Source organism: Schistocerca americana, chromosome X (assembly GCF_021461395.2).
Source record: "Schistocerca americana isolate TAMUIC-IGC-003095 chromosome X, iqSchAmer2.1, whole genome shotgun sequence".
NCBI lineage: Eukaryota > Metazoa > Arthropoda > Insecta > Orthoptera > Acrididae > Schistocerca > Schistocerca americana.
In genome coordinates this window covers 161,432,757-161,451,244 of record NC_060130.1, presented here as the reverse complement: position 1 = coordinate 161,451,244, position 18,488 = coordinate 161,432,757, and the positions used below count along the sequence as shown (strand labels likewise).

At 37.6% G+C, this 18,488-nt stretch overlaps 1 protein-coding gene across 1 annotated transcript in view; it reads left to right on the top strand.

The window, feature by feature from the left end:
• Positions 1–18,488, top strand: part of LOC124555880 — a 244,877-nt gene that overhangs the window by 134,418 nt on the left and 91,971 nt on the right. The window contains exons 18-20 of the mRNA XM_047129941.1: positions 1,253–1,327; positions 2,757–2,831; positions 12,321–12,392. Coding sequence (XP_046985897.1) covers positions 1,253–1,327; positions 2,757–2,831; positions 12,321–12,392 — 222 coding nt within the window. The remainder of the gene's footprint in view (positions 1–1,252; positions 1,328–2,756; positions 2,832–12,320; positions 12,393–18,488) is intronic.

Genomic DNA, 18,488 nt, shown 5'->3' with positions numbered 1-18,488 from the left:
TGCTGTGTGAATCATGAAATTATTCTAGATAAGCTTAAGTATTGTGCTATGAGAGGACAGTGCGCAAATGGTTTAATTCATATTTAACTGGGAGAATGCAGAAGGTTGAAATTAACAGTACAGATAGGCTGCAGAAATCAGCAGAGTCCTCTAACTGGGGAGGTATCAAGAATGGTGTCCCACAGTGTTCACACTTGGGTGCCTTACTGTTCTTAATACATGTTAATGACTTGTCACTCTTATGTTCACGAGGATGCAAAGCTACTGCTATTTGCTGATAATACAAGTATAGTAATCAAACCCAACAAACAAAAATTAGCTGAAGAAATTGTAAATAATGTCTTTCAGAAAATCATTAAGTGGTTGTTCTTTGCAAATGGACTCTCACTAAAATTTGAGAAAATGCAGTATATACCGTTGTGTACAGTAAATGGCATAACACCTTGATAACTATAGACTTTGAACAGAAGTCTGTTGCCAAGACAAAATATTCAAAATTTCTGGGTGATGTGAAATTGAATTGGAAGAATCACATTGATGATGTGCTGAAACACATAATTTTGGTGATAAATGTATCAGTAAATTAGCCTACTATGCCTATTTTCATTCACTGCTTTCATATGGCATCATATTTTGGGGTAGTTCATCATTAAAAGAAAAAATAACCATTGCGCAAATGCATGTAAGCAGAATAATAGCTGGAGCCCACCCAAGATCACCTTGCAGGGATCTATTTAAGGAACTTGGGATATTCACAGTGCCTTCACAATACATACATTCACTTATGAAATTTGTTATTAATAACCCATCCCAATTCAAATTTACCAAATAGCATTAAAAGTCTGACAGATAGCCAAGTGTGACCAAGGTGCGGATTTCTATCGTCAATGAAGTGAATGATTGATACAAAATTCCAACCATTGTTTACAGAAACTTGGTACCCGTGTTGAAAAATAATGCCATGGATCTGTGTGTCATTTTGGAGTGTAGTGCAGCATTAAATAAAAATTGGTCTACTTTAATGATACATAACTTACTTTTAGAAGTCCTTGTACGTTCCTCCAGCAGTAATGAAAATAAAATAGGGTTCATCATATCCACTGAATGATCTAAAGTTATGTATTTAACAACATTCCTTTCTTTTTTGCCTCAGATTTTTAATTTTAAGTTCAGACACACATTTGTGTGTGTTGTAATCCTTACTATAAGTCTAGTATCAACAGTACACTAACTATTTTCTGAAAATCCACAGGATTAGCAGATCTCCACCCATCTGCAATTAGAGGATCAGACAATTTGCTGAATGAGAGAGGGAAAGTGACACCTGGTAAGTTGTATACTTAAAGTTACCTGGTGAACTGTAATAGTTACAGTACAAGTAGACAAGGCTCAATACATTTTGTACCTTTAAATTTTGCTATCATCTTGCAATATCTAATCTAAAATCTAATGGTTGTAGGGTTGCTTTACCTATACAATGTAAAATTGCCTTCATAGAATACAAACAGATTCCTGCAAACCAGGAAAACAGTTGCTCATTCAGTTCTGTACCACATTTTATGTGAGACTTCATTGTGGTAACTACCTTACCACATTTTGTGTCGTCAAGTAATGCACTTGTAAGTGAAGATAAGGCTATTCAGCAGCTGTTTGAGATACTGAATGATTCAATAAAGGCAGAAATTTTAGATACTGTTTCGTGGATGAAATATGTTTAAACTATGGTTTTCATGATTAATTTGGAGCTGATATGACAAAGGTAGAGTATGGCATACTACCACCAATTGGACATAGTTAAACTGTAGTTCATTTACTGAGTCTCCTTTGATTTGTATTTGTGGAACATGCATTACAGAAAGATAACTATAACAAGGAAGCCTATGAAGATAATTCTAAGTACATAGGGATTTCAAAAAGTCAGTTACACGTGTCATCCTATGCTAAGACCATTGTGGGGTAGGGGGGGGGGGGGGTGCATTGTCAGAAGAGAGTACATATTACAGGTTTCCTGCAGGCACAGCTCTGCTGTTGTGTGGATAACAGGTACATCACTGTGTGGGAATGAAATAGCGTGAAAACTGGAAACATAATCCAAAGTTTAAATACCTATGACAGTAAAATTCTTGCGGGTGAAATATCTAAATTGCACACAGATTCACTGTGGAAGTTGGGCGATATATGGACCAAATACAGCAGTCTCTCCGGCTGTAATGAAATTGTGCCGACAATTGACAAAGGCTGCACAGATGAGAGTGATGCTAATTGAGATGTCCAGATGTTGCACCTTGCAATTTCCATCTTGTTGGCAAGCTAAAAGAAAACCTGGGGGGGTTTTCCAATGAGGAGGGCATTCACACAACAGTTCACAAATGGTTCTGTGACCAAGGTGTGGATTTCTATTGTCAATGAATTGAATGATTGATACAAAATTCCGACCATTGTTTACAGAAACTTGGTGACTGTATTGAGAAATAATGTCATGGTTCTTTGTTTCACTTTGGAGTGTAGTGCAGCATTCAATAAAAATTGGTGTATTATAATAATGTATAACTTACTTTTTGAAGTCCTTCTATGTTCCTCCAACAGTAATGAAAGTAAAATAAGGCTCATCATTTAAAATTACATCTTAACAACATGACTTTCTTTTTTGTCTCAGATTTTCAATTTAGGTTCAGACACATGTTTGTTTGTGTTCTAATCCTTCCTGTATAGTCTGGTATCAACAGTGCTCTAAATATTTTTTTACAAATCCACAGGATCAGCAGATCTCCGCCCATCTGCAATTAGAGGATCAGGCAGTTTGCTGAAAGAGAGAGGGAAAGTGACAGCTGGTAAGTTGTATACTTGAAGTTACCTGATGAACTGTAATTGTTACAGTGCAAGTACACAAGGCTCAAATACACCTTGCACCTTTAAATTTTGCTATCATCTTGCAATATCTAGATCAAAAATGTTATGAGTGTAGGGTTGTTTTCCCTTTACAATGTAAAATTTCCATCGTAGAATAAAAACGAATTCCTACAAACCAGGTTAACAGTTGCTCATTCTGTTCTGCACTATATCGTATGTGAGAGTTTATTGTGGTGACTATGTTACCACATTTTGTGTCATTAGGTAATGCACAGATCTCCTTATAGTGATCACTCCGAAGTGGTGAATAAAGTAAAACCACAGATTATCCCATTTCTTCACTGGACTAATCAACAGTTCTTTAAGACAGTTAATGATTCAATGATGACAGACATTGTAGGTACCTTTGACAGTTTTTGTTGTCCTTCAGTGTTTTTGTGCCTGATATCACCACCAGACACTTGGACATGTTATATTTGGAGACTTGAATGTTTCACATAAATAATAATTCAGAAAATAATCCCCTTGACATAACATGAAATCGGTGGTTGTTACAGAATGTTGCGAATCTTGACATTTCCCCCAGTTTTGTGTAACAATGTAAATCTGGGGACATTCATTTACTGGTATTGGTAGCTGATATTGTGTAATGATGTAACTGGTCTCAGTTTATTTTTTGTTAGTTTTTTATGAATTACCTCAAGGATGTGGTTTTGCGTATCATTTTTAAAATAACCATCAACTTTCTGCATAAAGAACTCATGTCCTAGATGTGACTTCAAATGAAGATAACCTTTCTCCAATTTTTTGGTTCATTTTCATAGCAAATTGTACCAAAACTGCTACTTTCATGTAGAAATCGTTAATATTAGAACTGCTGATGGACCATTTTTGTCCCACTAAATAAATTAAGCACTGCCAATTACCATACATTGTAGATAGCCTTATTTGTGTCTGCTGCTACAATGTGGATATGAAACTGTAAGTGCAGCATGTAAATGTTCTTCAGGAGAATTCTGATTGTCCTCCATACATGTAAAGTTGTTATCAGTGATTTTCTCTTCTGTGGTTGGATTTCGTTTATTCATGAACTTACTCTCAAACACATTCAAAAATGCACAGAAACAGAGGCATGTAATATGTTGAGAAATGATGAGTGGTCATTACCACTAGAAGAGTTGATGCAGTCCTTATCTTGCATGTGCCACTGAATCCAAAGGAATAGAATTGGAACTGGCTGATCAGAGAATCGGGTAATATTATTTTACAAATCTGTAATGTCACGTAATCACTTCGGTGAAATCATGAGGTTCCTCAGATCTGATTTGAGCCCAACGCAGTTGGAGTGACTAAGAAGTGTCAGTTTTTGCTTCCTCTCAGCTGTATAGTAGGATTCATCATATATTTGTGGCGATGATCGGTTGTTATTGTTCAGGTACAGATTTTGATTCACTCAGTTTGTGGGTTTAAAACTTGACAAGAATGAGCAAAAATACTGGATGGCTCTCAATAAAGATTCCAAATATATGCTAAATGCTTTCCCATAATTTGGTAATGATGAAACTCGTTCTGGTGATGAACATCTTATTGAATTTAAAATGAAGAAACTTTTTGATCCAAACCTAAATAAAGAAAGGAATGTGACCACTACTTCACCTCAGTTTCACTAGCATGAGATCTGAAAACAAAGTGATAAAACTTGCTTGGTGTAGTAAATGAAATTAGAAGGCAAGTTCCTGAATGCATGAAGGAAGCTAGGGAGGAGCTATACAACACTAACCTTCAAAAATGAAAATATGATCCTTGCATCCAGCTGTACACATTGGAACTGACACAAAGTCAAAGTGTGACACAGTGACATGTTACAGTGAAACTAAGTAAAGAGTAGATGCTGTTGACATGATGGCCTGCAAGTATTGAAAGATGGTGGAAGAAGTGATGCCCTGTTAATACTTTTTATAGTGATTCAGCAGGCATCAATGCTTGGGTAATCTACAGAGCAGTAACAAATATCAAAACAAGATGATGAGATTTCCTTCTGAAGGTCATGGAGAGACTTGCCAAAGGCTATGCATCAACTAGGACCAGTACTCTTAACGCTATTCACATTGAATCATCAGACATAAGTGAATGTCACAGCAACTACCAGGTATGAGAATCTTGCAAAGAAGGGAAAAGTGTTTAGAAACGTGCATTGAGTGCCAAACCAGTTAGTAAGAACTGAGTTGTTACAGTTTCCTATCCCTGCAGATCACAAAGCTCTATCTACAGGCAGACAACAGTGCCCTTTGGGTATCTAAAAGAACATATTTGCTTACACAAACTATCAAAATTTCAATAATTGTACTGAAAACTTTTTGACTTGACTTTATTTCTATAAAAATACAAAATTCATTTCCATATTTAAATTGAATTGGATAAAAATTAAGACAATATTCCTTTGTATTTTGCTGTATTAGAATTTTCTAACTAATACGAAAGTATCTATCATGACTGTATTTGATGTTTAGAATTAAAACAAAGTAACAGACAATTGGAGTGACCATTTCTTACAAAACAACTCATCTCCTAAAATACAAAGTTGAAGAACAAACTGCAGACAGATGAACTAGAGATGGGACTTGTCCCTGCATTGGTTTCAGGGGCTTCGAAAAATCTGACAGTTCCTGTGCTGATGCAGTCATTCAATTAACCTGCATATTTTCATAGTATGCTAGTATAAGTAGGAAAACCACCACATATGGTACTTTCATTTTACAAACGTGCAAATCAGCGTGTCACATGCTCAGTTTTCTTCTCTCAGCCATTTGCAGTATGTGATCTTGCAGGTGCCATTTTGGTTTACATGTTTGTGTAGCTATAGTGCAATATTTGATGGTTTTTGTATTTATGCTTGCTCATTATGACAATATGCTGTTTAATTTATGCACCAGATTGAAAGTCTGTCAAAAACGCATCATTTTTTATGTTTTGCCGTGCAAAAATCAGGAAATGTTACATCAGCAGATATAACAGTACCTCTATTCCAAGTTAAGCATTGGATAATAGCTTCATTATTATTAGAAAATAAAGATTTAGTGATGAAATGGGAAGCTTATGGAAAACATGAAGACAAATATTTCAGGCTCAGGTGGAGGAAGCACTGAAAAAAACTCTGTGTTGCATCTTCAAACTAGGCTGCAGCTGTTAAGTGGCTCCGGAAAGGCTCAAAATCATGAAAAGTTCAATTTTTACTTTTTTGCGTTTTCTGAACATGCAGACTATTACCTTTTAATAGATATATAATTTATTCAATTCCGAAGACTACAACTATTTTTATATATTTTTTGAAATGTGTTCTACATGGGCGTGACCCACTGTGGCGTTGTTAAACTGCTGTCAAATGGTGTTATTATTAACGTCCGTGTTCATCAGGTACATTTTAGTGATGTGAGATAAAGTATGTGTTGTGGCTAACCTGTGATGGTTCAATATATATCGCTGGTGTGATTGTCGATTGTTTCGTGTTTATTTACTCTGTCGTTATCTCGAAAATATTCGTAATTAATTCTGTTTCTTGAGTCTCTGTTTTGTTGAAGTATAATAATGAGCAAAAGTAAAGTTATTAGAAATCCTCTGAAGGCTTTTAAGAAAAGGAGAAATGTTGGAAAGCCAAAGGTATGTGTTATTACTGTAAACAATAAAGACGATAACCAAGTGAGTGAACCTAACCTCTCAAGTACACCTGCCCATAGCAGTCAAAGTGGGAAAGAAAATACTTCACAGAAGAAGCTTGGTTCAATGAGTGAAAACTATGAATGTTTTATGGGCGAATCGGATGTGAATGAAATATTTGATATGTCGGTTCTCAAAGGAATTTTTTCAAACTGTGTAAGATGTATTCATTGTAGTGAAGTTGGTCTGGAACTCTCCATAATAAAGCACGTAGGACTTGCTAGTGAAATACAACTGAAATGTGATAAGTGTTCATACATGACCACCTTTTGGAACAGTGTTGCAGTAACTGCAACTGACGAAAATGGTAGCAAAATCTACGAACACAACAACGAGCGATGCTTGCTTTAGACAAGGAACGCCTTCGGGCTGCAGACAGGGCTGTAAAGAGTCTAGAAATACAAGCAAGAGTAAACAGGAGGAGGAACAAGAGGAAGCTGGAGGAGGAGTTTGCAGAGGATGAAGATAATCCATCCTATGGACCTGGAATGCACTAAAAAGTTAATCCAATCTTTGTCGCTCGATTCCCAAAACTTTTATTTTCTCATACTAATTACATGTTTTCTAAGGATCTTCCAAACATATTTGTTTCAAACTTTCAGTAAATGTTACACAGTACCTTCTGCATAATTTAACACAGCCTTTTTCCAAAAAACTGTATATTTTTGAATATATAAATAAAAAATTGCAAAAAAATGTAGTGAATTTTCATTACAATTGAAAAAAAATCATCTTTAATAACTGAACTAAAATTTTGTAAAATCCCTGTGTTAAGTTGTAGCCCATATTCCAATAAATAATCTGTAAAAAGTTCAACTTCATACCTCAAATACTTTGTGAGGAAAGATGTAATTTATAAGCGTTATTTTAACATTGCAAGTATAGGGCGTTCCGGAGCCCCTTAAAGCCACAAATTCATGCATGTCTGTTCACAGTCCAAGGTTCCTCTTCCAACACTGAGATGATAGCGATGAACTCTATTAGTTGTGATATGGCAAAGAGTTTGTGAAGTATACATTCAGTGGCAGGTTTCAGCAGTGTAAATATTTTGAAGAGCTACAGATCTGTGCAGACTTTAGCCATAAACCAAGTGCCTATGTTATCAGGAAATGTAGACATTGTACATTAGATTATTGGTAGACAGATATAGTTACTTTTTTAACATCACTAGGGACATTGTTGAATTTCTGTTCATGTGCTGAAAGACAGTTTGTCTTCCATTTTCAAATGTAGATTGGAGTGGTTGTTTTCATACTGCCATGGAGTTTGATGTATTAGTGGACTAATGTCTCGGACGAGAACTTTGAAGTTACAACAACGTTGTTGTCTGAAAACCTTTAAACCTTTCAACACTGTACAGTTGCAGAGTTACTTCTGTAATTGATTACATTTAATAGGTTGAACATGAATCTTTCTTTTTCTCAATATACAAATTTGATGTCAATAAGTATAATTTATAAGTATATTTTCATTTTCAATGTAACAGTGGAAAAACATGAAATAAGACAGAAATAATGAACTTGACCATAAAATAAAACAATGTTTTCCTGTCTGTAGTTCCTCCGACAGATATGGCAGTTATAAAATCACCAATAAGGGATGCATGTTAGGGTTGTTTTTTGACACACTTTTTGGGTCATTTACATCAAATTGCCCCTCACATTTACTGTTGAGGATAAAATCACCAAAGAGGCGAGAACAAATACAATCCTTGCTCAAATAGAGTAGTGGTGTAGAGACAATAAATTGTCCGTAGCAGTTAACAAAACAATGCACATGCTGATGGAGGTAAACTTTCCACGAATTGGAACCTCCTTCATAGTGTCACAAGATAATTCTATGTATGCATGTGGAATACATATAACTAGTGGTATACCCAGACAAAAATTAATCTTGCAACAGCATTTCACAAATGCAGCACTAAAAGCAGCTTAAGTGCTGCATAAGTTAGTAACAGAAACTGTCCCTGCATAAGTTAGAACAGAAACTGTCCCTACAGACTGCCGCTGCTGATCGGAACCTACCATAATGCTATATTTATGGCCATCACCAACTGTGCGGTTTGTGTCTAGATGCACCACCTTTGCTAAGCTCAAAAGTGGGAATATCTTGTTCAGAGTATAAAGGGGTTTGCTGATAAGGCTTACTGGAGTACCTGGAACTACTGCTGCTTGTGATTTTAAATATATTCTCAATAGATATTGCTGCCAAGTAGGTTGCTGCCTAACTTTGGGTCAAGAAATATGAGCTGGAAAGTGTGAAGTCTTGATGTGGCCATGAAGGTTGAATGAGATGGAAACAGGACTGGGCGCATTGTAGCAAGTAATGATGTGGATGATATTTTTGTGCATGTGGAGGGAGAGAGAGAGAGAGAGAGAGAGAGAGAGAGAGAGAGACATCATGTAGCACCCATTAAATTAAATTACTTGATATTGAACAGCATGCTGTTCAGCTGATATCTAGGGAGTATTTAGCTACTGTTTGGTTGTGGCCCATCTTCCTAGTGAATGGTTGCTTTGTGGTTACATAAACAAAGAACACTCAATTTTATAGATGACATGGGTGCTTTCCAAGGCATCTTTGCTTTTGAGTGGGTAGAAAATGTCACTGATAGATCTGCAGTAGAAAATGGCAGATAGCAATATGAGACCAATCCATTTTTTTTTATAAGTATGTAGACCTGTTTATTTCTACAATGGTTTACATCAGTTTATATCTTGAACATTTAACTATTTTTCGACATAATCACCATTTCTGTCGATGCATTTTTGTAGATGCTGAGGTAGTTTTCTTATGCCCATGTCATACCAGCTCGCCACCATGCTGTTCAGAAAGTTATGAACCTCTTCTTTCACCTTGTCGTAGGAGCTGAATTGCTTTCCAGCCAAATGTTCTTTTAACCTAGGGAATAGGTGATAGTCACTGGGTGCCAAGTCAGGACTATAGGGTGGGTGATTATATTCCACTGAAACTATTGTAGGAGAGCAACGGTTTGCCGAGCGATGTGTGGGCGAGTGTGAATGTGTATGCCCTGGCTGAAAATTCCTCTTGTCTGGTTCTGAATTGCCCGTTTGAGTTTTTTCAGAGTCTCACAGTACTGGTCAACGTTAATTGTGGTCCCAGCGATTCAGTTATTATCCTTCTTTTCACAACTACCTCCACCCATACATATTCTGTCAGACAATCTTTATTAGTTTAGTCCCACAAAACTAAGCCAACCTTACTGAAGAGTCCATAAGCTACCTGTCCACAGTTAAATATTTTTTCTGTGGAATTCCTAATTGCTACATCCCAACTTGAAAATTGAAACCTGTGCCACACAGACTCACAGTCACAACCTGTCAGCCTCATATATTCATTGTGTGATACCATTGCTTCACCATTACCTCCATAAAATTTTGCAGCCAGCTTCTCATGACTATTATGCTGTGCCCAGGTGACCACCTCTGCCCACCAAACGCACTGAACCTAGCTTCCCCACACATCAGAACTCAAACAGACCTGTGACATTGTCATCAACCTTTCTTCAAAAGGCATCAGTGCTACAGCAGTTTTCCCACTCCAGACTAAATCATGTTACACTTGTCAAAGACCATTCTCTTTTACTTAATTCCCACTTTTTTTGCCATAACCAATGACAGTGGTATCACTGCTGCCTCACTGAGCTTATTCTTCCATACAGTGTTGATTCTTACACGCTCCCACATGAGCTTCTCCAGATAACCTTAAAGGGATTCTTAACCTGCAGTATTGCCTCACTTTCCATCCCTAAATTGCTGCTGAGTTGGATCAGCCTCACAACTATGAAACAACATAAATATGGTTGACCTTCCCTACCAGAATACATGACAGCATGAGTCATGTACTTAAAATACTGGTCTTATGTACTAAACCCTGTACAGTATATTAAATGGCTATGATTTTGGATATATAATCAGTATCATGGAAATTGTCATAAATCAGCCAATTAAGTTTGAAGTGTAAGTAGGGCTTGTATTTCACTGTGGTTGCACTTGGAGGAGGAGATGATACAGGAAACTATCTGACAAGAGTCTGCCATATTCAGAGGGTCTGAATTGTACATCAACTTGTAGAGAAAGTTATGATGGTGTCACAAACATGGAAAAGTGCTATACATTTAAATAGCTGTACTAGAAAATTAATTTACAAAAGTCACAAACTCTTTCCTCCAGGCTGCCAAGAAACACTAAATGCATCACTAGTGCACAGGTAACCATGTCTAATTTAAAGAGCATTGTGTTTTGTATATCAGTAATGTGACAACTATTTTTGTATTTCCCTGAAATGTACAGGTACCAAGATGGTTTAATATGGAAGAAGAGGATGGAACTACGCTTCCAGAAAAAAATAATAATATTAGTATACCTGGAAGGAGAATGTTGGTTTCAATCTGATGATGGCATATGCCACTTGGAGGATAGCAGACGTACCGATAATGGTTTCGTCGTCGTCCACAACAGATAGTGTAATGGCATAGCAGCCAGAGTGCCATCTGTGTCTATCCCTTAATAGGGAGTGCTCACAGCCAGAAGGCTCAGGGTTGAGCAAACGTGTGAAGCTAGCAGGAAACTATGCCATGGAGGTGCACTCTTGCCTCCTACAGATCCAATTGAGCGAGTTTGAAAGGGCTCAAATTGTGGCCTTCTGAATGTCGGGGTGGTCCTCCCAGAGAATTACCACACAAGTGTGACGTACTGCTTCAGTTGTGCGACAATGCTGGTATCTGTGGTCACATGAACATTTTCACACTTTGTGATGATGTTCTGGACGTCCATGCAGCACATACACCCACCAGGATCATCGTATTTTAAGGCAGCATGTGAGTCCAGATAGCTCGACATGAACTGTTGCGAACCAGTTAGTAGCAGTGGGACTATGGGCATGCACTCCTCTAGCATGTCTTCCATTCACACCACAGCATCGATGTGCACGGCTCGACTAGTGCTGTCAGAGGATCACTTGGAAGATAGAGTAGTGTAGAGTAGCGCGCAGTGCACTTCAGTGATGAAAGCACATCCTGCCTTCAAGTGAGTGGTGGTTGTTTGTACATAAAATGTAGACCCGGTGAGCACTGTCTCGTAGATTGCATTCGCACAAGATGCACTAGGCCTTATGGTCTGAGGTACAATAAGGTGCAATGTCGTTCACCTTTGGTGTTTCTAGGGGGCATGCTAACCAGCTATTGGTACTTGCTGAATGTTGTTAGACTTGTTCTTTTGCTATTCTTGCAACGGGAATGTGATGTGTTGTTCCAATAGAATAATGCTCGCCCACCCACACACTGCCCTTGAAACTCAACATGCTTTGCAAGACATGCAGCAGCTTCTCTGGCCAACACAATCTCCAGACTTGTCTCCAATCAAGCATTTGTGGCACCTGCATTGTCACCCATGGAGGCTACACAACATACTGATATGGGTGTTTCAGCATGGGTTGATACCTGACACCTCAGAACTGCCTGCACTGTTGCAACAGTAAATCTTAAGTCAATTGGAAACTTCTAAAAGAGTGTACTAGTTTTTTTTCAGGCTGTGTAAATTGTAAATTGGGATGTAGTTCTCCATGTTACCTGTGTAAGTAGTTATTAAGAGGAAATAATGAATAACTGAGGACTCAACTCTCTCTTTTAACATGTTCATGAAATTTATTTACCTGTAGTAAACAATGTATATAAATTAAACATCATTAGAATTTTAAAATTTCATATCTAAATTAACACATTACTAAAATTGCAGATTTGACAAGACACACAGCATCAAATGTGGACAGAGGTCTCCAAAGACAGCTGGTGAAGGAAGGTTCTGCTGGTGAGTAAATGTGATTAGTGCAGTCACTAAAATGAATATGCTTTGTACTCTTATTTGCTTTTTCTCTTTTTATTTGTATTCGTGTTTTACTCCAGTGTTTGGTTCTTCTTTTATCTAGTAGATAAAGTAGAGGTTTGCTTTGTCTTTGTTTAGACACACAGATTTAAACATTTGTGCTCTTTAAAATTTTATTATAAATCCACAGGTACTACAGGTGTCCATTCATTGCCATATACAAGATCAGTTAATGGGACAAAAGGGGGCAAAAGTTTGACATGTAGTTGGTGGAATGAAATCGGTTTATCTGAAAAATTTGGTTTATGCAGGAGTGAAGGGAAGGGAATATGAACAAATGAGTATCTGTTTAGGGCACATTCTCTTGTAAACAGTACAAGAGTGTCAGCAAGCAGCATTCACTCATGACCAGTTTGTATTAGCAGAGGCTTGCTAATATTTCATCTGTTTTAAGTCTCTGGGCAAATCATCAAAGAAAGTTCTACTCCTAAGCACTCATTCTATTGCAAACAGCGTAAAGTTTTCATCTCCACAGTCAGCTTTGTCTCTTTTACACATTTCTCATTGTTGTAACCTGCCTTTTACATGTTTTTCTAAAGATGGAATTGATGAAAAGTGGTAGTAGAGTGGTGGTTGCTGCTGCTGCTGCTGCTGCTGTTGTTGTTAATCAAAGAATATTAGGATCAGAGACATCAACAGCTAAAGGAGGGAGAGAGGCTGTAAAAAGAGAAACCAACAAACAAACTAATAAATGATGATAACTCTTTGCTTATCGTAGGTGGAAACAATCTAATGTAGACATACACCTTTTCTTCCTTATGCCATTTTGCTTACTCTGCCACTAACAGCAGACTTACTGTATGTAATACTTCGTTAGTTAATTACATGCTCCATGAATCATTTTGCATGATAGATCATAATGATGTGGAATCACATTTTACATTCACATCGCAAAGTAATATATGGTTACATTCTGAACATTTCTAACTCTGTGTGTGTGTGTGTGTGTGTGTGTGTGTTACAAAAAGATATACAGATGTGAGTTAGTAATTCCTACCCACCACCTCTTACACATAACGATAGTTATAGAAATTCTGCTATGAAATAGAAGGCGTTTCTACAGTATCGCAACAAGGAATATCCAAATTAAAACTGTGTGCCCGACCGAGACTCGAACTCGGTCGGGCACACAGTTTTAATCTGCCAGGAAGTTTCATATCAGCGCACACTCTGCTGCAGAGTGAAAATCTCATTCTGGAAGGAATATCCAGCTTCTTGTAGCCCTGTTACATAACCTTGTCCAAACGCGGTGAGTTGTTGATAATGGCATCTTTATCACCTTAAAGGCATTTTTGACTGACATCAACTCGCCATATCCAATTGCGAAGGTAACTAACGCTCACTACCATGACAGTGTGTATTTAAAGTAAACCTAATCTGCATCCTCATAGTGACACTGTCAGCGCCACTGTTATGTGACTGCTACGAAATTTGAATAGGCATTGTCTTTCAAATGTGGAAACACACCTTCCAACTTTCGTTTGTGTCGCTCAACTCCTTGGTGTTGCAATATTTCTTTTCATCAGCATATGCGCCACACATCAGTTATGATGATATTATCTATATAATTGGAATCAAAATTTCAGGTGATGCCTGGACATCTAACAACTGTTTTTTGTGACCATTTTATAGCACAGTTATTCAGTGTATATCTCACATTTGTTTTATTCCTGCCAGTCATTTTACCATTGTGTTCTTGTTTTTATGCTGTGACACATGCATTATATATAAAAATTTAAGGTATTTCAATGATGATGACTTTGTTTATAAAAGTCTGGTCATGCCCAAAATCATGGTACTTGAAAATGGCCAGGGGCCAAAATCATGATTGTACAGTAGAATAAACAATCTATACAGGCAAACAATGGAACTCTCATTAAAAAATAAAATAAAATAAAGTAGGCTGATTTAATGTCCATGAGCAAAGGAGCATGTTGAGTGGGAAACCAAGAGAGAGAGAGAGAGAGAGAGAGAGAGAGAGAGAGATATTTCTGAATGGAATTAATCAACATTATTTATTATTTATGTTCCTGTTTTGATTTGAAACTGAAAATGGATATTTTATTATGCTGGGTACAATTTATAGGTGGTGCATATTAGCAAACGTATTAATGCTGTTCTTTGTTGTAATGCTTTTCAAGTCATCGTGATTGATTTATGGGCTTTGTGTGAGCTTATCACCCTGAAGCAGTTGTCTTATCTGTGTTGCACTAGGGATCAGTTGAAGAACTTAATACAGAAACAGGCCATGTCAAAAATATATTTCTTCAGGAAATTATGAAAACCATTTAAAACCTCAGATACTGTCTTGTTCTAAAATATATCTTTTAAAGTTTCTTCCTGAATATACTTGAAATGTTCTTTCACCATCTAAGTAACTTATATTGCAGGCTAATTACAATAATAATTGCGAGAGAGATAGATGGGGTGGTGGTGGTGGTGGGGGGGGGGGGGGGGGAGGAATCATTGACAGTCTGCTTGGAGTTTCATCTTAAGTCAAGTCAAATGGACTTCAAAATAAAAAGGGGGACACAAAAAAGAGAACTGACCATTGAAGTTGCTTCATATTTTCATCACTAATTTCTCTTTTGGGAACTGTTTCGCTAGGTTGTCATTGCTTGATATGATGAAGTGGGGTAAGAACAGTCAAATAATAGTCTTGTCTAATGTTTGACTCCACACTGTAACGCTTAGGAAAAAGCTGTTTCGTTTGCTGGTTGTCACCTCACCCTTCCTTCCTATTAAGAAATGAAGAAGATTAATTTTACAGGCAAGAAGAAAAGATAAAATGAATTATGTTTACCTGGAATTATCTGAAACACATTTGGCTGAAGCACTTTTTCCTTCTTGATAAATGTGTCCCTTGGCTTTTTAATAGATTCTGATTTCTTTCTTGATATCTGCATATTTTTTACCAGTGAAGACTGTCTTCAGAATTCATTACCAGCTCAAGTACAAAGATTTAACATAAGCAGCATCTCTCTTAATAAAATAAAATAATTACCAGGCACATATGAACACACACAAGCATGCCCACCGTCACCCTAACTGTGATGGTGGCATTAGACATGGCTGTTGCAACAGTGCTTCTCGATTACAGGTCAATTAAAATATGAATAGTAATAACATAACTAATTATGTATTTGTTGAGTCCTATCCATTGTTCACATTTTCGATTTTCTGCTCTTTTTGTAGATTGCAGCAACCACATGTGAGTTTCAGAACTTTATTAGGATTCTGAAGTAGTTGCAGCTAATGTTAAAAATATCACAGTGTTTCTGAAGTTAATGTACAGTGACAAATACATTTGCTTGCCACACTTGCAATATTGAAATCACAATAACTCAGAGACTGGAATATTTTAAAAGAAGTTTGCCACAAGCCAAAGGAGAGGGGTGGAATAGTGCATGCTGTATTTTAAATTCTGTGCTGGATAAGGGTTGAATGGTTTAAGAACTGTTAGGTCATTACACCAGAAGGCAGTTGCTGCCATTCACTGTGAAGAAATTTTGCTTACTACTGGGACATTTAAGGGTGGCCTGACTGCCTCTTCTGTGTGTTTTAGTAATCCATTTTGGGATTTGTACAAGGCAGTTTAGAAGGGTACATGTTCTAAGCCAAGTCTGGAGTTAATCCCCATCTGACCTGATTTGGAGACTCACACATGTTTAAATTGACAACATTGTTAGAAGAATCCACTTCCAATGTAGTTTTTTGTATCTTGATTTTATAATACTGTAGATAAACATTGGAATTTTATTTTTGTGTATGCTGTTATGTCAAGACAGTCCTCCGTGGGACACTCATTTTCCATGCTCATTGCGATCAGTATTTATACAAGACCTTTAAGGTCCTGGGATTTTAGAGATGTGTTTGTAGGAAAAAGTTTCTCATCTTTTCTGATTCAACAAGTGACCTCAAAATGATTAACACAGCCCAGATTTGTTTGCAAAAACAAATGACACAATTTGCACTGAAATTTGTAAAATATGCATAAATGATATGCAGATAAAAATCGTACAACTAACAAATATTGTCATCAGTCCTTCACAGTTAGATTATTTGTACTTAGTTACTGTAGAAAAGTATTGCACTGCATTAATTTTTGCAACTCTGTATGTTTTGAAGGACAGTGCCTGCAATACCTAATTTTCTAGAGCAATGATTGTTGCAATGAATTATTCCTAGCCTTCAATTCCTTTATGATTTCTGGTAGCATTGAAAAGCAATTACGTATGTACTGCAGTTTATTTTCTGTATAACTTGAGTTGAAATGCTCTTGAGCAAGATATGGTCTCCAACCAGAAACCTGAGGAGGTAATGCTAATTTTGGAGCAAATTCTGTGAACTCCAACAGGTGCTTTACTGAAAATTTTCTTGACATAGGAAACTAGATGGTCAACTTGTGGATATTGTGGTCTCATCATTTCAGTTATATGATGAAGCTCTTGGGCTAAACAGGTCAAATGTATTAGTCTGACATAAAGAACTTTTAATGCAGGTCTTCAGGCTTTCCCAGCAAGGCATTGTCATCTTGGGAAATTGGGTTTTCTGCCGCCAGTTCACATCATACTTGCACGATATTTCGATCGCATAACTTGTGCAATTTTCATTGGGTATCCTCTGAGGGTGAATCTATTGTTGAACGGGTCCAGTATTTATGCGTTTGTGGGTGTTACGCGCTCCATCATTGATCTTCTCTGCACCAGGCGCTCTATCCGAGGTACCCGCCAGTCAGTAGCAACAATTGTACTATTTTCTAGCCATAGCTGTTCTGACTACTGTGGACATACATTTTGGCTGTTGTCAGTTCCTTCACATTCTGTCTGGTAAGTCTCCCCTGACTTGGGGTTCTGGGTGCCTTTTCTGAATTCTGCCCCTTTTCCTAAACCTCACCAGTTCAATTACTTCATCCTTGTTTCTTCCCCTTCAACCCTTCTGCTAGAAGATGGGGCCCCTGGCTCCGTAACCTTGCATGTGTGATACCTTTTATATGTGTGTTCTCCTACCTCCACTTGGTGAGTGGATTTTCCCATTACATTGTATTTTCAAAAACTAATTGTTTTCATTGACATATAATCTCTTCACCTGATGTTGTATTCTGCCTCCAAGTTGTACAGGGTGCTGACTCATGTTCGAATTGCTGTTCTTTCTCAAAATGACCATTCTCAAGTACTTGATTTGCTGTTTGAAATACCTCTGTCTGTGCGCCCAGTGTTAGTTGTGCTGGGTTATTTCCCCCCGGAGTTCGGATGTTGTCTTTGTTGCCTGTTTAGGTGATCGAGTGCTGGAGTCCAGATGGAGCTAAGCTGATATCCCATGTCACGGTTGGTCAGATTTTGTGTGACCTTTATTTCGATGGATTCTTTAATAACGCTATCCCAGTGTTTGGGTGTCTGTGTCAGAATCTTGACATCATAGAGTGATTTACTTCCAAACAGTGTTCTGCTATAGCTGACTTGGAAGTCTGTTTGAGTGTGGTGTGTTATTGGTGCTCTCTACACCTGATGTCAACAGTCTTGGTGGTCTGACTGATATATGACGTACCACATTGACACGGTATGTAGTAAAGGCCCGGTTTCTGTAAGCCCAGATCATCCATTACATGCTCTCACCCCAAGCCTTAATGTTGGTGAACAGAAAATGCTCGTATTATATTTGAGAATAATTCTGCTGATTTCTGCAGATATTTGGTCTAACATATGGCAAAGAAAGCAATCTTCTTTGCTTTTTATTGTACTTCTACTGACCCCTTTGGCAGAGAAGCAGGCCGCAGTGCCTTCTGAATGTCTCTGGAAGAATCTCTGCTTCCAGAGAACACAAACTGCAGGTCTTCTTTCTCTGTTGTCAGATGGACTGGCTATGAAAGAATTTGTGCCTTATGAACCAGAGTCTTGAGTACACCTTTCTTCAGTGCCGGATGATGGCAGCTATTGGCTCGGAGGTACAGATCAGTGTGAGTTGGGTTTCAGTAAATACTATAACCATTCAAGCAGACGGCGTGACAATGGGCAGCCCGCT